We start from the raw sequence: 21,930 nt of genomic DNA, 5'->3' as shown, positions 1-21,930 counted from the left end.
TGGTATATTACAGAAGGAGCTCAGGAAGCCCATAAAAACTGGTGCTTCTGTATATTACATGAGAACCATTCAGGGCAATATAAAGGAAAGAAAAAGTACAGTGCTCTGCTTCCCCTGAAACAGCCAGTGTCTGTAGTGCCCTCAGGCTGTGCAGTGGCTTGAATCCAGAAGCTTCTGCTGCCAGCCAGGATTTGGCCCCATAATGGACCTTTTCCCAGTTTTCCTCTACTGCTAGCTCTTCCATCAATAGGAAGATGCCAGTTTTTCAACTCCAGGACTAGCCTATGGATGCCTGTTGGATCTATCTGTTGTCTTTATCTGAGGATCTGGTACGTGTCTTTTTGTTTCTGTTTTTTCAAACTGTTTTCTTCTAGTCCTATAAATACAGAAGAAAGCAAGGCAGCATGTTTCCAAGAAAATTACTTCACATTCGTGGTAGTGACAAGTCTTGATTTTGGGATGTACTCTGCTTATTAGTGCAGTCTTTAACTTTGGTGACGGACTTGTCTAATGGCTTGGAAAGAAGCAGCCACACAAACTTTATACATCTGATCCAGACTACAGGAATATTGTATGATTCTGAGGGCTAAAGTGAATTTACTTGTCACATAATTAATAACAGAAAGGAACCTGCAAATATGCAGTGGACTGGCATTCTGATGTTGAATTAGTCATTCTAATGTTAAATTAGATCTCTTTTAATCCCGCCCCCCAAAAAATTTCCTCCTCCTTTACCATGAGGAATTCTGTGAACTGTGTGAAGATGCAGTCAGCATCACTCTCTGCTCAGTACTTTTGTGGAAGAGTATTTAATTTTTTCACATGCTGACATCCTTAACTTCTTCAAACAAATGACATTTTCTCCTTCTAGAGACCATATTCCATAAAAGGGTGGCAATTTGCTGTGAACCTTTATGTCTGTAGCCTAGTGTCTTCATCTTTTAATGAAAATGACCTTTTGGTAACCATAGTCTTCCCTGGAAAAAATATTCAGGCTTTTTAAAAAGAACTGCTGCGTATTTGGTTTTCCTGATGTGATTATTTTAAGGCTTTCACTAAGTTCTTCTCCAAAGTAGTGCCAGTTTTGTGCTTGTCTGCTGTGAAGGTCCTGGAGAGAACTATCATCAGCAAGATGTCAGCTCAAGCCAAAGGAACTTCCAAGAAAATTCTGTGAATGTTTCTAAGCTAGTGGTGTGTATACTTGCTGTTTGAAGATTAACCCATGCTTTTGTTACAAATTGCGCTACCGCTAAAGTGAATATGTCCTTCTAGTATCTCTGAGTTTGTCTAATCAGTTAGGCTAGGAATGATACTGCTTGGGGTCACCCGGAGCATGAGTATACAGGGATAATCACCTGAAGGAAGAGATTGTTTCCTTAAAAACTACAGGGACAGGGGGGATTCTTAGAAGAGTGTTGCTCATATTCACAGTTACATTCCTTGCCTTTGGTTTGAAGTCTTTTTGAAAGGAAAAGGTTAGGTTTGTAACCAAAAGTGGGGCACTCTGTATGGCTTTTATCTCATGTTCAGACAGCAGGACAGCAAACAGGAGAGTGCAAACCTTAAGGCTATCCCTAGTCTAAGATATTTGGCTGCACACACATGCACAGAATGCACACATACACTGTGAATGTCTGTGTAGACCACTCCACTTTAGAGTTACTGATAAATGGCCTCCCTTTATCAGTAAAGACTGGAGTCCCGATAGCAGTAAGTTCAGACTTAAACTCGCTACTGCAGTACTGGCAAGTCAGTCTGTGGCCTGGGACAGTTTAACTCTTTTATTCCAGCATTGTAGATGAGCTAATAACTCTTGTCACACAAGAGTTGCTCACACAAGACTGCATACTGCTGTACTAAACCATATGGACATATCGTCTTGGTTCTCTTGTGACTCAAGGATAACAGCACCATGGTCCATTTCACAGTATAGACATGCCCTAAATTTCATACCTTGAAGTTCTTTGTTTTTGTTTCTATTACAATATAAATAGCAGATTTCTCCTTACAAGACTTACAGTTGTTTTAAAACTTGGGTTTAAATTTAATGTGTACATTCTAGCCACCCCCCCCGAGTTACTTAATGCAAATGTTTTTATATGTATATTTGAAGTACAGCACACTGAATGAGCTTGTTACTTGACATGCTACATTTAAACTTCTCATTTGGCTGTACAAATCGTGCACTTAGGAAAAACACGTTTTAAGAAAGCTATTAATCTAATTTCTCTTCTGTTTTTCTTTTGTGAGCTAAGAAATTCCAGGAAACTAACTCTGGTGAGTCTTCTGTTAGTGTTCTGAGTATTTTGTGAGTGCATATTATTTTAGTAATTTTTTTGTTCCAGATTGCAATGTGCCATTCCATGTTTTCCTGGAGAATATTTGTCCATATTTACAATTTCAAAAAGTTAAAAACAATTACTAAATATTCAGTGCTCTGAAAATAAAAATATTCTTAATATTGTGCATTCACCATGTCACTTGCTAACTATAGAGAATGTTTACCCTGGTGCATGCTTAGGGGCTTTCATATTTTATAGGATTGTTGTCAAAAGCATATGTAGGAATCTGCATGAAATGATAGATAAAATAAATCAAAACATGATTTTAAAAAATTTATTTTGCATTTTTGCACACAGATATTTTACATGATGTTCACATAAATAATATTGTATTTCCCTCATTAACATAGAATAAACAATTAATTGCTAATAGAAATTATATTAAAGTAGAAAAGAAAAATATAGTTCCAGGAGTCTGAAACATTTTAGTTTGAAAAGGACAGAAAACTATACAAAATCACAAAAAATTAATAATGCATATTGAGAACCGAACTGATCATTTATGTAACTTTTTTACTTGAGAGGGATTATGTATGGTAAGATTTTTGCTTCCTGTATTAAATAATGGATTTTCCCAACTGTAGTATACCAGCAAAATTTTCTCTTGGAAAAGAAATACGCCTTACAAAAAAATATTTTATTTTCTCTTGTAAAGTAACAAATCTGATATATGAGTCCTTGTCTTAGTGATACTTCTGTAAATGCTTGTATTTGAAGTCCCTGGGCTTTGGCCGTGAAAATCGTTTCAGATAATTCTTTACGATTGTTGATCTAGTATCTGTCTAGGGAAAGCTATTTGCTACTAATAGTCTGGCAAGTCACTCAGTTCTTCATGTGCTAAGTACTGGTATCTCCAGCAGTGAGTGCGCTGAAGTCACGTATGAGGAATGTGTCAATTTAGTAGCAATCTTCTGAGAATTTTATTTCTGGGCAGCTTATAAACTCAGTATATAGTATGCCTTCTCATCATGACTCTCTTCCCCATATGTATAATCCCTTTTCAAAGTGCTGTTTTCCAGTGTGATATATTTGTGCTATATATGCTGTCCAAAACGTATCAGGTTAATGAGGAAATTGCAAACAGCAAAGCATATAATTTGTAGGAACTTAAAAGATAGTCCTTATTTCACATATGGCAGCAGACAATATTAAATGAATTGTTTATGATTAATCTTCATATGATGAAAGAACTAATTTCACATGCAGAGCCTACTGTTTCATAGTCAAATTACAATGGTAATGAATCTGGAAATTACACATTTGATGGGTTTATTTCAGCTACCAGAAACATTAAACTTCCTAATTTTACGAAGTTAAAATATAAAGAGGAAAGGAAAATCAGTTCATGCTTTCCTTCTATTCCTGCTTGCTTTTGTGGGAGAAATGAAGATTATTCCAGATGTGATGACCTACTGTTAGTAACAGTGCAAGGTAACAAAGAAAAAATATGTACACCCTCATCTCATATTTTGCACAGGAATAGGAGGCTATTGAAAAGACATTTATATTTAAGTATCACTAAGGCTTACAGTATGGATTTAAAAACTTAAAGGTGAATCTGCACAAGATCACAATAATCTTAATTTCATCAAAATATAGGACTAAAGATTTTTTTTTTCAATTTCTATTATGTATCCAGGATATAGATTTAGGGCTCATCTGTGCTTTTTAGTGTGTTAGATTCCAAACAACAATAGCCCATGACTCTGAGCATATAGCCTGTGGAAACTATAAAGACACATTCACATTGCTATTAATGAGCTACCTGGATTCTTTCATGTACAAGATGTTGCAATGTGTCACTAAGTAGTGGGAAGATTTTCATGTGGTGAAGTCTTATTATGTTTTATGTTTTTTGACTGCCAACAACTGTACTTCATTATACATGGAAAACACATTTGGCTCCTCCTTTTTCTCCAAGGTTCATCTTAAGAATTACATTCAGCAGTTGCTTCCAGAAGTATTTTTGACATAGTAAAATCTCCTTGGGCTTTCTGTTTCTTTCTTAGGAAAGTGATATTATAATAGTTCTGCAATTTTTTCTTTTTTTTAATGAAATTGCTAAATGTTTTAGTGCTATGTCTGCTTTTCTACCCCTTTCTTTTAGATAACTAATCTGATGCAATGTTGATTTTCTATGAATAAGAGGTCTTTGTATTTTTTAAAATCTTTTAAGCTATGGTGACAATTTAAACTACATATTTAGGTGTCCTGAAGAAATATATCCACCTCCAGCTACTTTCAGTTGGGCCTAGATCTGCCAGGCACAAGTGAATTCATTATGCTGATTGTGACTATGTGATCAGTAGTTAACACCTACTTTTTAAAATAACATTGCTCTTTCTTCCAGCTTTTGTAACACAGGAACATTATAACAGTTGGAGAAATTTTGTAAATACCATATGGGGATAGAAACAACACTACCCAAGATGAATCATACTGAAAATTTCCATTTACTCTTGTATTTTGTTTTGAAAATGTTGAATGCAAAAAATCATAGAAGTACCTTCATACAGAAGGCTATATTTTGATAGCTGTCATTCTCTTATGAAACATCATTTCATGCTGAAGTGACTATTTTAAATGTGGAAGTTGTACGAGTATGTCAAGGGTTTGAGAAAAAAAATCCAATGATATACTCTAAGTAAAAATGTTCAGTCAGTTGAATGTGGAATAATAAAAGAAGAAATGTGAGCTTGTTAAGTTCTGATACATGCTTTGGTTTTAGGAAGAAAAATTCATTCCTCTAGTGTATCAAGGATAATTAGGGGTATAAACCAACTACTTTGAAGGGGACTGCCTGACTACTCTTGTGTGGCTAGGTTTGCATGAAAGAATTTTGGGTTTTCAGTGTATTTTTCCGTGAGCTAATGTCCAGATTTTGAAGTGGAATTTGAAATTATACACCTGAGTAGGATGCTAGTAAAAACTCTTTTTCATGTTTCCCTCAGCTTTTCTAGTTACTGAGTGAAGAGACAGGATTGTAATGACAATGATGTCATGCAAACATTAGCAGCCTCAGAGATTAAGGCAGTCTTTTGAAGAATGTCTGAGATTACATTTAAGTTGTTTCAAACCCATCATTAAAGAAAATGATCTGGAAACCGTTCCTGATTATTTGTCCAGCCATGTGAGTTCTAAGCGTATTTTGCAGACTTAAAAAAAATCTCTCTTGTAAGAAAGAATATCGTAAAAGTGGTTTGTATATTAAAAATGGTTTATTAGACATTTTCATACTGCTAATTCTATATTTTAATTCTTTTGAATTTAATTGAATTTTGCTTTTATGTACCCAAGAGTTTGACTAACTTTGGCATCCTTCTTTCTCATATGATAGTGACTAGGTACAATAATGTACTCAGTTACACTCTTTGTTGTTGTTCATCATGCAGTATCTTCAGACATCTCTAAATATCTCCAAGGACAACTGAACAATCTCTCTGGGCAACCTGACAGCAATCTCACTGCTTCAGGATTGCATTCAATATACAGTAATTATGACAAATTCTTTATTACTGAGCTGCACATTTGAAGTGGAAAAGGTAAGAGACACATGTGGATATGTAGCTGAAAAAATAAACAGCCAGATTAGCAGCTGTCCTCTGGTTTGTGCAAATTTGTGTCTGCTGCACAGAACTTGAGCTCGGGAACTGCAGGGAAAGGAGAATTGTACAGAATTGTGACATACTGTGGAGTATGAACATGTGGAATTCTTAGTAGAAGTCTTGATTCAGCCATGAAACTTTCAAAAAGAGTTCCTTAGAAACAACAATCATGGAAAAACTTAAAAAACTCCATCCTAGTTTCCTGCCCAGTAATCAAATGAGTGGGGACCCGGAACAGACTTCTCATTAGAGGTGTAGAGACAGAAAACCTTTCAGTAACAGAATAGATCTTGACAATATGTGAAACAGATCAACATTTCTTGATCTAGAATATTCATTTCATGTCCTATACTCCCTTTGTGGGGAAGTGTCAGTGAAGGTTATTATTTGGTTCATCTGTAAATGACACTGAAACAACTCCGTGCACAGAATTGCAGCCACATGCCATAACATATACTCGTGGTTCTTTTCCTAGCATCAGTTCCTTTTATGCAGTGTCAGTTGTTTGATAGTACCCCAAAACATGGTAGTCCTTATCTAGAGAGCTTGCTGTTTGAATTATAGATATAATATATAAAAAAACCTAATATATATATTATATACATATGAAGTTAATTATGAAGTTAATACTAAATAAAACATTCAGAAGCTAAAAAAAAAAATAAATCCCTCATGGATCACAGTAGTCAGCCAACAGTTGCAGCAATGCAGCCCATAAATATTTTCAGGAAAATGTTCTAGACCATGAATCCAGAGCAAAGTGAGCTTCTGACTGCCTAGTCCACAGTAAGGCACTGAACCCTGGGAAAGGACAGAAGTTAAGGCATATCCTTGATTTCATCATTTCTCCTTTGGTCTGTTGGCAAACAATTCCGTACTCAGCATGCTGTTCTTAAAGATTCCATTCTGAGGTGCATACCTTTCCTTATACCATTTTATGGAGAGCTGAGGTGACCATCTTGAGAATTAATTGCATGGCCAAATTTTGTAGTAGAAGGATCATTTGCAACTCAGATGTGGACTATGATATCAGTCAAAATAATGAAAATTTGGAGTTACAATATGGAAACCAGTAAATTATCCAGTTTAAAACTGGTCAGAAATGAGAATCTGTTCCAAAGATTCTCATTGTTCTTAGAACCAAAAATATTTTTGTGGCATTCCTATTCCACATTTCAATCTCCTCAAGATCTTTAAGCAAAGATAATGATCACTGAGTCTCTTTTTGTGACTGCAAAGCAGATGTAGCAGTCGATACGAATACCTGAAGCAGAAGTGGTAATCTTTGTTGGTGATATAAACCACAAATGCCTACAGATTAATTCCAGGTTTTTGCAGTTGCTAGTGACTTTCCTCTCAATTCCCATGGGAGCAGGGCTTCATCCAGGAATGTAGTCATTCTTCAGCTTTTTATAAGAAAGAAAAGAAGCACTGACTCTGAATGTGAACTCTCAAAGGAAATAACAGATATGAATGCTCACAGGCTGTTTAGATACTGCAAATTCTGAACAAACAGTATAGGTTTAGGTTGTGTTATTCTAACAATGGAAAGATGCCTTTATGTACATGAACCAGTGAAGTAAGACATTTTTAATTCCTGCAATGTAATATCATGAGGCAAAGCAGCTGTATTTTACATTGTGTTGTGTGTTTTTATATGTTAATTGATGTGTATTTATAAAGACATGGTAATACTAACATAGCAGTCCTGTTTAAATGCATCTTTCTGAACCTTTGCAGGTTCAGTAAGAAAGGCTCTGGAGTATTCTTTATCTGAAACACAACCAGTACATAACCAACTTCTGAAGTTTGGAAAAAGTAAAAATAAACTTTATATATGTGCGTGGATATGAACTCATGCATCTATGACCATATAAACATGCATTATTCATGTATGGCATGATTTTAACAGTGGGGTGGTAAAGCAGTGTTATAGTAGAAGAAGAAATGTTCACAGTATGTTGCCCTTTTTTCCAACTGAAGCACATATACATTCACAGTGTGGGTGGGTGTTCATTACCACTTGAAGACAGAGGCTTTGTAACTTAGGTCATTTCAAGAAAGGTACGTATATCATGCTTCTTCTTGGGACAACGCATGGTTTATGTCTGCTGTACGCTGTTTTTTGCACTTAGAGTTTTTGTCAGCTCATGTGTGCCTGCAGAGAAACAAATGTTTTCTTGGTTTACTCCTTTTTGGTTTTCTTTTCTCCCTGTGCATTTTGACTACTAAATTTTCTCTTTTTTCCTAGTACACAATGGTTCTGAACTATGGCTTCTAGTACCATTCTTTCCTACACTTCTTGGCTATCTTTTTACTCTCAGCATTTTTGTTCATAAACTGTGTGCACAGTAGTTACTCTGTTGAGAGATTGTTTTCTCCTTTTTGCTTGCTTCTTGAAGTCAGTTTTCTTGGGAACATAATACCATACCAGCTAATATAGGGAAAATGAACTCTACCCCAGCCAAAACCAGCACATCCATCAATCCCTATTCACTCTAGATTTCCTTCTTATTACTTTCTTCTGGATCTAAATAAGTTGAAGATTTATCACAAAATTATTTTTTCTTTCTTGTGGATAAACTGAGTGATACACAAATGTATGATTTCAGTTAAAAGCGAAAAATCCAAGATGTGCATTTGAAAGGACTGGATAATTCTGATGGAAGGCTACTTTAAGAGTTTATATAGTGTAAACTACCTACCTCCACTGCCGTTACCTTGTAATTACACTAATGATAAATAATGTTTACTGTAACTGAAAATTGTTTAACAGTGATATCTCTGATGATAGTCCCTGCAATGGACTAAGCTACATGTCTAAAACAATAACATGTAGAACTCTGTGTTATGGGAGCTGAGGTGTGGTGATTTCTTGTTACAAGAGATGTGGTCTGTAGAGAACTTTCCTTTTTAGTCACGAAACAGAGCAATGAATTGCACTTTATTGATATGCTTCAATGCCTTGACCCTGTCCTGGGTGTATGATATCTGGAAAAGTATAGTTCATCCTCTAATCTCACACCTATTTCTTCAGTATTGCCATTTGTGATTTTAATTTACACAGCACAAATGCATTCCCATTAGCAGAGTGAGCCTCCCCCCTGACCCATTTAAAAGTGAGTAGTATACTGCATTTGATAAATACTAACCTGAAATGGAATTAGCTGCTTCGAAGTGTTGGGCTTCATGTAATCTTGGAGCAGTCTCCCAGGGTGTTAGAGCACCAGGACGGAATGTCTATTGAGACAAAACTTTATGCTGGAACCAAATTTAATCAATAAAAGATTGTGTGAAAAAACCAATTGTACTTAATGAGTCCTTTCCTAAGTTCACCTTTTATTACTAAGATGGTTTTGGGTTTTAAATTAACTATTCTTTTACACTTAGCTTTCTGGTTGCTGTGAAATCAATAACAAAAACAATTATTGTTTTCGATGTAAAACCAAGTATGATGTCATAAAGCCCATGGCAATATAATTATTTCATTAAAAATAATAAGTTTGGAGAAAGAGAACATCTGTAGTGAGTAAAGCTCACATTGAAGAAAGGAAAAAATAATTTGTTTAGGTTCATGACACAAATTTTGTATGAGACACTCTCCCAATAGTTCTCCAACAACAAAGTTCAAACAACACTTCATATATGAGATGCTTAAAACATGAATGTTATGGTTATTGAACTATTTTCCAATGTTGCCACTGCTCACCACAACCTTTTATTCAGTCTGACATATTTTTATTTTCTTTTTTTTTTTTCAAGTTGTTTGCTTCCACCTATATTCTAGCTGCTGGGATTTAGAATATACATATATGTATTTAGAAATACATATCAATATTTCTATGTATTTAGTGTGTAAGGAACATTTACTGCTACTTTGTTCTAGTGCTCTGCACGCATGAGGGTCTACTGCCAAAATGGCATGCTTTCCAGAATGGAAATATTTAACATGGCCTATTAAAAGAAAAACAGCATTTGGGGGCCTATGTAAGTTGTCATTAATAGCCTAGTAGCAAGCAGTGAAACTAGATTTTTTGATCACTGTGAGTTGTAAAGAGTAAATCTAGTGCATTGTTGCAGTAATTGGCTTTTTTACATTAAGAACTGATTCAATGCCCCTTGAAGTTAGAGGAAGCTCTCTTGCTGGACTTAACAAGCATTGGCTTATATCCTAAAACTGGAAAATGTGCAGAGCTTTCCATAAAATCCTATTCTGCATCACATCTATACTCAGACCGTTTGCACTGACGCTGTGTTGACCTATCTTCCAGTAGTGGTTATGTATATATACACTATATATATAGTGGTTATATATATATGTTATAACTATCTTCTGTCAGGTATTTGTTTCTTCATTAGCTCTAGAGGCAGGAAATTATGAAGTGGATTATATTCTTTTGGATGAGGATATTGAATCTGTTTTTTGTTTTCTTGCTGATGGAGGATTTTTATATACTTACACAGATTCTTATCTTTCTTTGAGAAGGCAAAGCCAAACAAATTATATCTGTTTCAGGAGTTTGTAGATATTTGGGATATCTTATTCAGGTTTTCTTCAATTATCAGATTTAAATAAAAAAGATTTCTGAATGTTAGTACAGAAGCAGTAAAATAGATTTAAGATTGCTTCACGTATTATATTTTGGTTGAGTAAATTTCACACATCAAAAGACTTGCTGAGAATTACTGGTTTTACTTGCCTATTAAAATGTCATGTTAAATATAGATGAGACTTGTGCTTTTTTTGAGCGCATAAATAATACTAAAAGCTGACAGCAAAGAGATGCCGGTGCTAAAACAGGTAATACATTTAGAAATATGATACCTGAGGGAAACTGCCCAGGAGGTTCCAGGAATATCTGTCCAGAGGAGATGAACTTAATCTGAATCATAAGGGAACTAAGGGTTTAAAACTTAAGGTTGGGTTTGGGATGAAGTTTCTGTGAAAAATCAAAGTGCAGAAATTCTGTATTCTCATAGATATGTCAGAGGGTAGAAATAGACAGGTAGAAAATAGAAGTTAGGCTGCCAGGGGCGGAACTTGTGATACATTTGCACAAATGCTAAGAAATGAGGTGGGAAAATGGAATGGTCAGGGCTGGGTGAAGGCAGCCTTGGGTGATCTGTTAGGCTTATCACAAATTTGGTGGAAGAAGGGTAACCAGTGAGACACTCCAGTTATATGGTTAAAAGCTGCTAACCTGTTTTCTATATTTTCTCCTCAGTTCTCATTTCTGCAGTAAGACAGCTATCTTAACAATAAAAACTTGTATTCTGTCTTCGGTCTCTAAAAAAACCCCATGTGTCTTTGATCTAACTGATTGAATGCTTGGAGGGTAGCTGTCAAATTAAGTAATCATCTTTCAACAAAACAAATATTTCAAAGGGCTACTTACATGTCTTCTGTTGTTGGGTTAAGCCACAAAACCAGAGCTGGTAAACCCTTCATGTACTGTAGATCTTCAGGAGTAAAGGTGGTGAATTCTACATTGCTTTAAACACCATTTTCTGAACAGGAAAAATATAATAAAAGTCAGCTCCATAATGTCTCCTTCTCTTATTGCTCTTGATTGTTGCTAGCTGTCAAACCAATGCAAAATTCAAGAGCAACAGTAAGTGCGACAGTATAGGTGGGTTTGATTTGATTGATAAACACTAGTGTTTAGTGGTATCCTATTAATTTCACTTCAGCCACATAATTTGCTTTCTGAGAATTTCATATTTCAACTGTGACTGTGCCACTGGTAAATTCAGAGCTTACATCTATTCATTCAAAGCTGATAAAACCAAAAATCTGTTCTAATAGACATTGACTATACCCGTTGAAGAGACTGAGTTGCACAGTTACCATTAGTTCTTTGGACCTGTCTCTGCTGCTCTGATTGATTATATTTGTCTATTCTAAGTTCCTACATGAGGAAGTCCCTGCCACTTCCTCCTGCAGGGGCTGCTGCCAGGGCCAGCAGTACCACTTGGCAGTGCATCTTCGGTGCCCAGGGCTGCCAACCACAGTACATCAGGACCAGCTGTGCCACCCTGTGGGGTGAGTCGAACACTGTGCTGTGGGATGGGATCCCATTGTTCCAGCTGCAGACTCTGTGTTTCTGTGAGGGTCAACTGAAAAGTTGCAATTGCAGGTCAATTTGGTTAGTGGTTTTTTTTTACTCTTTCTTTTAGAAGGACAGAAATGCTTAGCTTGTAATCAGAACAATTCAGTAGGTGATGGGCTCTGGCATAGCACTTCTTGGTCTATGGAAAATCAATGATTCTGGTTTTGAATATCTTTTATAGATAGTGATTTTGGTATGTAAGTTATTTATACAAAATCACTTGAGGTTCTTTTTTATTTTTATTTTTAATTTGACCATGGCTTACTGTTTATTACTGCATAGTTCTATATATAATAACCATGGTGGTTGGGAAGCAGGTCCATATGACCAGTTTCAAAACATGCTAATTTAATAGAGCAGAAGGCTATGGGAGATTACTTCAAACCTTGAACTTGCTGTGTATGCTGTTTTCAAATAATAGTTTGAGTAATGAAAAATAACCCGCTAAAAACTATATTCCCGTCTGGTCTTCCGAGATACTAGATTTTTGGCAAGATTATACTTTTTTCTGTGCAGCTAGTGGACCTTTTCAAGTTTTTTTTCTCTGCATAGTATGCGTATTTATGTATTTATACTAACTAAAATGAAGCAAAAATCATATTATGTGCCTGTAATGTGAAACTAGCTGGAATTGCTTTGATTCTTCTTATTTCCTAAAGTACAGTATGTCTTAAAGCTTACACTGTATACACATAAACATGTTGTATGAAATATTAAACCAAAATATTTTTTATATGTATTGCTATGCAATACCAACTGTTTGCAGATTAAAAAACTCCAAGTCTCTAATTTAAAGCACATCTTTTAGGTGACATCACTACAGGAGCATATTTTCCACCCTCCAAAGGTAATTCTAAAACAAAATATATACTGTGTTATTATAAAAGGAAATTCATTACATCTTCTGCAGCCCATCACATAGAGGAGGACTGTGTTCAAGTTGTTTTCCCCTCATTCTGGCACCAGATGTTGTAGGTGCTTTCTAAACTTTGAAGTTTTTGTAAAAAGCTCTAAACCTTCTTCTCTGCCCTACTTGATGGTCTTCACTACTCATACATCCATTGACATGAAAAATAGTCCATGCTCTCATACTCCCTCTAATATTCCATAATACTCTAGTGTTTGTCCCATAGGAAACCTTTACATAGGTTTCAAATTATTCACAGAACTGATGCCAAAATTTGAATATGGAATAGTAAGGTTGGGGTTTTCTTAATTTTAATTAGTATATTGACTTTACTATAGAGGTTTAAAATATAATTTAAAACACAGTTTTACAGTAGTATTCTTGAATAAAAGGTACCATTTGTAGATCATCACTTTCTGAGCTACATCAGGTTTTCAACTGCTTGTTTGTAGAAGTAATTGCAGAAAATAGTATTTGCTCTTATTTTATAATTAAGATTTTTTGAGACTGGTAAAAGAAAGCTAATGCAGTTGAAGGCTCTTTATGCATGTCTCTGAGAATTCCCTCTTCATAAAGGGTTGTGGCCTTTTTCAAAGTACTCTTTTACAAAGGAAACTTTCTTTTACAAAGGAAATTCTTATACTACATTTAACACCAACAAAAATCAGAAAACTGCATTTGTTGGTATGCCCGATTGAATTCATAGTATTTTCCATCTTCATTTATTCCAGCTCTTTCTTATTTCTTGCAAGCTCCCTGCTTGAGTCATACAGAGTGAATGCTGTTTGACTTTATGTGGTTTAAACATATGCTTTGGTTTTACAGACTGTTGATGTGTTAACGGATGTTGACACAAATTTGAAAATAGTTGGAAAATAAAAATCTAAGTAAAATGGAATTTTCAGATTAGCTTGGTTGAGAAGAGTCTATAGATTAAATTGTTTCTGGTTTTGAAGTGAATCCTGGACCTTTTAACATAGAAGTAATTTAAATATCTTCTTAATGTTCTTCATTCATTTTGTTGCTCTAAGGCAAACTTCACTTACTTGAAAGATCTTTATTAAAGCCATATGTTCTTTTCTTTTGAACTGCAGCTCACCACAGCCACCTTGGATGGCAAACTCCGATTGTTTCTACCCTGATATTTGCCAGCCTGTGGAGCTTTGTCCCTGGTGGTCTGAAAATAACGACTTGCTGAGAGAAAGGAGGCTGGTAACTGGTCATAGGCAAGCAGTATAATACTCCCTTTTAAACTACGGTTTTCTTCTTACTTTGTTTTCTGCAGGTTCCTCAAGCTGTTCTAAAAGTTTCTCTGTTGTACAATCTGTTACCTTTGTTGCAAAAATAAGGACAAAAGATCAAGAAAAGAAAGACACTACTCATTCTGACTTCATTCTAGCAAATCACCACAGAAATGGCTTTCAGAGTGCTCAGAGTGCTTTCTTGGGTGCTTAGATGTATTCTGTAGTGCTTTGCTAGACTGTGACTGCTTTAGTCTAGATTGAAAATGCAGTTAAAATAACAACTGCTTCATTTTTAAAGCTAGATCTTCCTGTGACCAAATATTTAAATTAATCTGAAAAGAGGGAAGAATTGTATGTCTTTCTGAAATGCCATGAGAGTCCTTCTGTTATATTCCTTTGAGGTTACTGGGATCAGCATGAATTTTGTTTGAAGGCAGAATTGTACTGGTTTACCCTTTATACTACATTCTGTAAATTTCTTAAGGAATATGTGAGAAAGATCTTCTCTTTAAAATATTACCTTGTTCCTGCAGTCTGATATTATTAAAACAGCTTTAATTGTAAAGAGACTGTTTCTGTCTTTTAACAACTGTTTAAATTTATATTTAAACTGTTTAACTAATATGAAAATAAAGTTATGGGAAAAAATTTAAATTCTTGTATTCTTCCTAGCTTATTTGACTTGATCTTAGAAAAGATTTGTTAAACAACTGTTTGGTTTTTTTTAAATAGGCATTCAAAGTGTTCATTGACTCTAGGTTAGAGTGGAGAGCACATATATGACTTGTGGAAAGAGGCAGATTTTTTCTTTTCCTTCCAAAATTGTGCTGCCATTTCAGTTAAATTTGCCAGAACAAAATCACTAAACTTCATTAATCAGATTACTAAGTTGTTTGATTTCCATAACAAATGTTCTTTTTTTGACAGGCTTTAACTGTTTTTTGCTCGGAAAAATAATTTATTGTCACTATGTATCATATTCAGATATTCTCCCCAACGCAACAGTCTCATCAATAGCTATTGGAGTGTAGTGCATCTAGATCATACTCAGCAGGAGTCTGAACATCAGAATCAGACCTGGTGTGATCAAAAGAAATCTGGAATAAGTCACCTGAATGCTTTTTCAGTTCAAAATCAAATTAACCAAGAGAACACCTTCTATGCTGTGGCTGCACACTGGTACACTACACTCATGAGTTATCAGCAAGGTTGGAATTTTTATCTCCCCCACAGGGATCCGTATGATGGTCGTCTTCAGAGAGCATTTAGCTAAATTTCTCATCTGCATGCTCTGGACAACACACCAAGATTCACTGAAATACAGAAAACCAGAATGGTTCATAGCTGTATTTGCAAACTGTTGTAGTGCTTTGTAGTTGCACTGCAAAGTGTTCCTGAACGTCGGGTTGCAACTTGCTTAGTAGCGGTCAACTCTTTGGAGAGTTTGAAACATTTGCTGAGGAGATGTGAACTGTAACTATTACTATTATTTTCCTTCTAAAAGTGCAGCATTTTTTAAACAGGATAGCATTCTCAAAGCTCAAGGCAGAGGACACACAGAAAAACTTTGAATCCTTGCTGCAAGCGTGGATGTTGTTGCAGTCCCCATGGGACTGAAGTAAAGGGAAAGGCTTGCATTTTCTAGATCTCTGACCTTCTAGGACTAATTATTGTCAGTCCTCAGTCAGCCAGTGCGAATCACAAAACTACCTCTTAATCTTGGGCTAGTTTACCTCTGCATGAGGAGCTCTTCTTCCAAATCTAATGTATTAATTATCTCTGTTTCCTTAAAGTAAGACTCAGTTGTCTGATGCTTTCTGGTTACTTTCATCAAGGACTTTTGCTGGACAGAAAAGCCCTTTGGGGCATTTTGGACATGACCACAGCATCATCAATCCATGCTGAATAGAGGCTTTCATCTGTTCAGGACTTGCAGATGTGCAGCTCTTCAGTAGACCAAGAATTTGTTAACCCCTTTTTCCCTCAGGGGTTGAGAGAGAATCTAACTTGCCACACAAGCACAAGAACTTTTCAGATGGAAATTCGCAACAATTACATATGTTAAAAAAAAAAAAAAAAAAAAAAAAATTTTTTCCGCCCTGGGTTCCTGAGAAATGCTTGAATGCTTGTGGTTTTGAGAATGGAAAACTTTAGCTGGCATACTTCAAGTTTGGCAAAGTTAAATGCTTGAAAGCAGGTTTTCTAATGGCACATAGGAGGAAAAAACAATCATGGATGGTGCTACCATCTTATAATATTTAAAACTTTCATAAGTACTTGCTTTTCCTTTTGAGATCTGTTTGATAGAAGGACACAGGACGCTATACTTAATTACTAAAGAGTTATAGTCATAAAAGATTACTCTTCAACATAATGCTGTATCCACAGAAGCACTATACATTTAGTTTTAAACAGTTTATATTTTCAGTTGCTGGCATAAAGACAAGATTATTTGAAATGAGACAGTCCTGAAAGCAGATAGGAAAAGTTCCTGGTTAGCTAAGGCGGATAGCATATCTCAGCTATAAAAACTTGACACGGACAGCTGGAAATGTAAATATTTAATAGGTAATAGGTCATCGTGAGGAATTTTGAGTATGCTTTCAGATTACTTTTGGAAAAAAGTGACTATAGGATATCTTCCAAATATCTTAATGAAAGTTAGAAGTGTGGCTTTGAAGGAATATGTGACAATGTGTGAGGAAAACAGTTGGCAGAAGAATAGTCTAGTTTCATTAAATATTTGCCATGTCATTATGTAGCATCTGATCCTGAATGTCCTATATATTGGGGAGGGGAGTGGTGTTTTTCTAACTTTCTGTGTGCTGTTATGAGGGGGATTTTCCCAGATGAACATCTTCTAGCAAATGTTGCGGAGTTCTTGAGATGGATTTACACAACACTTTGGTCTGTTGCTTTAAAGGTCAGAAGGCACAGAGGAGCAGCCAGCACTGTTCTGAAGTGGATCCTGTTGAAAACTCTTTGGGATTAAGTGGTTTGCAAAATATCAGGTACTACCCATTTTTCTGTGTAGAATGAACGAAAAGATGTACAAGTTTGGGTTGCACTGTCAGGAGGAGGGGAAGAGCAAGACCCTGAACCCTGAACTTTGCTTTCCCTTGGCCTTTTCTATTTCCTTAATTCACCATGACAGAAGGGCTCTTTGGATGTGTTCTTCAGGACTATATTGTTTTCCATTACACATGGTGATTGCATTTAAATACATGGTTAAAGATTCCTGGAATATCTGGAGGTAGTCAGTGGCACTTATTTTCCTTCAATTATTCCTTCATTTAATCATACCAAATTATCTTATCAAAACTGCATTGTGAGTAATATTTTCCCTTTTAAACAATGAAGAGATCTGTTTGTGTTATTGTATCTTGTTACAAAGAGAAAAAACATCAATAAAAATTGCATAAAACAATTTAAAAAAATGTTGGGGTGTGTCTGACAAATAAAAATGAAGTGACGTGATATGAAATTGCTATCAATATAATTTAGGATGCCTTGCTTCAGTGCATGAGGAACAGTTCTAGAGTACATATCAACAGAAAGGATTTCAAGGAAGGCTAAATCAATACCTTCCTTGAAATCCTTGCAGGTTTAAAAGAGTAATCTTATTTAAGGACAGTAAGATGTTGCTCTGGGAGATATTACTTTTTGTCTTATTGCCTAAATTTGACTGCTGCTCACCAGTATTCCCATCATCAAGCCAAATTCTGCTCTTCAGAATTCTGTGCTACAGTAAAGTAAGAGTAATTCTTATTGGTTTCATGAACATGGTGCTGCTGGGAGTGGACTATCTCAGGCTTTTTAATAACTTTCAAGGGAGAACAGTATACTTCTATTAATGACAAATTTTTGGTGATGGAACAGTGTAAGCTATGAAAGCTGGATACACCTGAGGAGGACTACAGAAGTTACTGATGACAATCAAGTTCTATGTTTTATGTTAAATCTTTATATGTTTGATGTCAATACGGTATCTTTACTTGAAAAATATCTTAATCCAAAAGGTATTACTTAGCCAAAGGCCTTTCTTGTATATATTTGCATGAAAGCCAAATGTTGCCAAAAGGAAGGTATTGGACCAAACACAGAGTAAATGATGTAGCATGAATGAGCAGAATTATAGCTATGATGAGTTTGATTTAACATAAAGTGATTTACATTCCATTCTCTGATGAAGAGCTTCCGGATTGATTTTATGTTGTGGCCAAAGTTAAATGAACCATAATGAAACATTTGCATTGCTGTAGTTAAAGTAAACAAACGAACTCATGCCTTCCCTTCCATTAAAAAAAAAAGTGTGATTTGTTGGGTTTTGCTTTGTTGGTTACTGGACAAAACCTGTTCTGAGCAGAAAAGTATTGTAAGATAATATGGCAATTGGCTCGACCCTGTCATCCAGTCACAGAAGAAAGACGAAGACAAACCCTTGAGAAGTCACCTTCAAAGACCAGTCCACTAGCCCAAAGCATTTACTTCTAAAACATTCTTGACAGATGTTTGTCTAGACTATTCCTCAAAACCTCTGGTGACAGAGATTCCACAGCCTCCCAGGTGCAATATCCCCTTGGTGCAATTTAAACCCATTACTCTCTGTCTTACTCCATTAGGCACAGGGGCACATTACCTTCCCCTTGTAGCAACCTTCTACATACTAGGCAATTGTTATCATGTCTCACCTCAGTCTGGTCTCTTCTAAACAAAGCTTTCAGGTCTTTCAATCTGTCATAGGTCATGTTTTCTAGACCTCTGCTATTTTTTGTTTGTTTGTTTTCTGTACTTTCTTCAGTCACATGTTCCTCTTTCTAGGGGTACAGTCCTCTCAGAAGGTTACACCACTACATGGTATGCCAGTACTGTGTAGACTGAAGGCATCACTTGATGTATCTTAAATATGGCACTCATCATTTGACATTGCACTGTGGTGTTGAGTTTGCTGTACCTATGAGGCACTTCTGACTCATGTTCACCCCCTAGGTTTGCTGGATCCTGCATAATTTCAGTTCTTTTTTCCAACTGCCCAACATCACACCCCCAAGTGCCTCCAGCCCCCCTAATTCATTATTGTCTGTATATTGGTTAAGTAACGATTCTGAAGGGTGGAGGAAGTTCGCTCGCTGTTTTGGCTCCTTGGTTATATATTCACTGCCAAGGAAGGTGCTCTTTTTATTTCACTTACTCTAGATGGCAGCAGGGAGAGAAGACATTCAGTGACATAATCAACTGAAATTACTGCCTTATTCTAGCAATCCAGTGAAGGCAGGGCACTTTGGCTTTTACTGATGTTGTTGAGGTCAACAACATGTGTCATCATTACTATGTCACGGTGCAAATTTCTTGTTCCTTCACTTATCAGGGCTTTGTGTAGATGTGTTAGTCCCCTGCTGTAAAAAACAAACATTTTGCACATAGTTACATGCACACATTTTGGTTTTATCTGAAGACGTGCACTTTGAAACAATGTGTTGGCCTGGCTCTCCTATTAGGTTCAAGGAGGTTCCTACCATGAGAAAGGCAATTGGCCCTTGGGCCAGGCATGTTAGCCACAACAACTTCATGTTTGTTTTACACCTAATCTCTGCATTCATTTTCAAAGAGCTGTTCCTCATTTGCGCCGATAGAATTAAGAGGAGTTATATCTCTTGACTTTTCCTCCCTTCAAAGACCTTGTATTAAAGTAGCACCAGATGCTGCAGTTTGGCTGTGTTGATTCAAACTTGGGGAATTCATGTCTTTTGGAAAGGGACAGGAAAAAGAAAAAAGGATTACTACTCTATTCTTCAAGAAATCATTTTCTGATTTTTATGCAGTTTTCATATAAAGGCTGCAGTGCAGTCCCAATGCAATACCAGCCATTCGAGGAAACCTACTGGAGGCTCTGTCTGCTGTTTCTCTCATTAGCTGTGTGAAGTACAGGGAGCTTGGATATTATTGCGTAATATTTTTCTGAGCAGTTGAATTAACAGAAGAAAAGAATTATACAATTTTCTTAAGGCCAGAGGAAAAATGCAGACTATCTTAAGTAAGCGTTTTCCCCATTGTTTCTGGCTCTTCATGTGGCAATTAATAGCAATAAAAGCAAAGGATAAAAGTTAACCTGACTTTCCTGCGCCTTGCTTTAATTTTAAAACAAGACAGGATTTCAAATTTCTGAGCATTATTAGTCTTAAAGCTTTGTCAATTCAAAATTTTCTTAGTCTGTACATGAAAGGAGGCTTCTAATCATCTGCAAGCATCACCCAGCTTCTTTCTGCTGAGGCACTGCAATGTGGACAGTTGGGCTGAACTCTGCTCCTAGAGGAAGCCAGCTTACGCACTGCCAAAGCTTCATGGCACATTCCATTATTTTAAGCCACAATGAGACAGTAAACAAGAAAAGGCAGCTATAGCTTAAATACGGGCCCAGATTTAGGGTTCATTGAAATACTGGTTGAGTACTTCCCATTTGTTGTGGAGTCTGTAATGGCAAACTTATCCTAGAGCTGACTTGCAATGTGAGCTGTGAAAAGTAACAGCACATAGTAATGTAGCTGTGGTTCTCTTCCATACTACTATTCAGAGACCTGCCAAAATCCCTGGATTAAGTACTTTTTGCTTTCCCAGGGCAGCACCTGCCCCTAAACTTGCCATTTAAGCTTTCATTTTGGAAGTGAGAGATGTCTGTATATAGTTTACTCTCCCACAACACCCAGAGGTATCTCATTTTACCAATTTGTAGACAGGACTCACAGGCAGCTACCAATCCCTGGGCAGAAAGTGTTGCCTCACGTCTGTTCATGCTGACTAGCCAACCCGAAAGCCATGCCTCAGGGGAGGATGCTGGTTTCAGGTGGTAATGATCCCAGAAAGGAGGAGACCAGAGGCTGAAAGTGTTCCTGGCCCAACTCCACACATTTGGCTTAGGTTACACCAGGGGCGAGCTTGGCCTAATGAATATAAAACACGCTCTCCGCAACTGTAGATAAAAAGACATCTTGAGGTAAAAAAAAAGAAGCTGAAAAAATGAATGAAATGCCTTCCACCATGTGTGATCCTGGGCTATGAAAAATACATTTGGAAGGAGCTTTTTTCCCGCCTCTGGTTGAAACCACTGTGATCAGTGGTCTGACATGGTGTTATGTATCCTTTTACCCATTCGTCCTCTTTGCTCCCACCCATGTAGTCATAACAAAGAATATATTCAAGTGAAGCATGATGTAGAGCTGTGGCATACAGTAAATGCAAATTACTTTCTTCTGTCCTAACAGAGTACTATGGTTATTTTTTCATTCACTCATCCAAAGGCTTTTTCATCCTCTGCAGATTTTTGATTTCATGATAGCAAGCAATACTGAAATCGCTTAAGAAAACAAAGTTGTGTAATAAGATAGTTGTGAAAATATCATTTCAGGTTTCATTTAAGAGACATACCAGTATGCTTTTATTATTCTTCTTTAGAAATATTTTATGGTTTTGCACTTTCCAGATTGCCATTCGGTACCTTAATACAAATAATCTTCTTTATTATTTCACTTTTAAGCACCTTCTAAAATGATCTGCATGCTGAGAACAGACGGAATAATCTAATATACGGTGATTAAAATAAAGACTGTAAAGATGATGTAAAAACAAATACAGTTTGGGTGGAGGAGACTGGAGATTTAAGGCATTTTTCTTAAAAGTGTGGATATTCACTAAGGGTGATGGAGTTGCACACCCTTTATGTATGTC

The 21,930-nt window shown here is 36.3% G+C and overlaps 1 protein-coding gene across 1 annotated transcript in view; it reads left to right on the top strand.

The window, feature by feature from the left end:
• Positions 1-14,858, top strand: part of WDR27 (WD repeat domain 27) — a 96,066-nt gene extending 81,208 nt beyond the window's left edge. The window contains exon 24 of the mRNA XM_030498998.1: positions 14,059-14,858. Within this exon, the coding sequence (XP_030354858.1) occupies positions 14,059-14,106 (48 nt within the window). The 3' untranslated portion in view covers positions 14,107-14,858. The remainder of the gene's footprint in view (positions 1-14,058) is intronic.
• The last annotated feature ends 7,072 nt before the right edge of the window (positions 14,859-21,930 follow it).

This window comes from Strigops habroptila, chromosome 10 (genome assembly GCF_004027225.2).
Source record: "Strigops habroptila isolate Jane chromosome 10, bStrHab1.2.pri, whole genome shotgun sequence".
NCBI lineage: Eukaryota > Metazoa > Chordata > Aves > Psittaciformes > Psittacidae > Strigops > Strigops habroptila.
The sequence above is the reverse complement of the archived record's forward strand: the minus strand, read 5'-3'. Positions and strand labels throughout refer to the sequence as shown.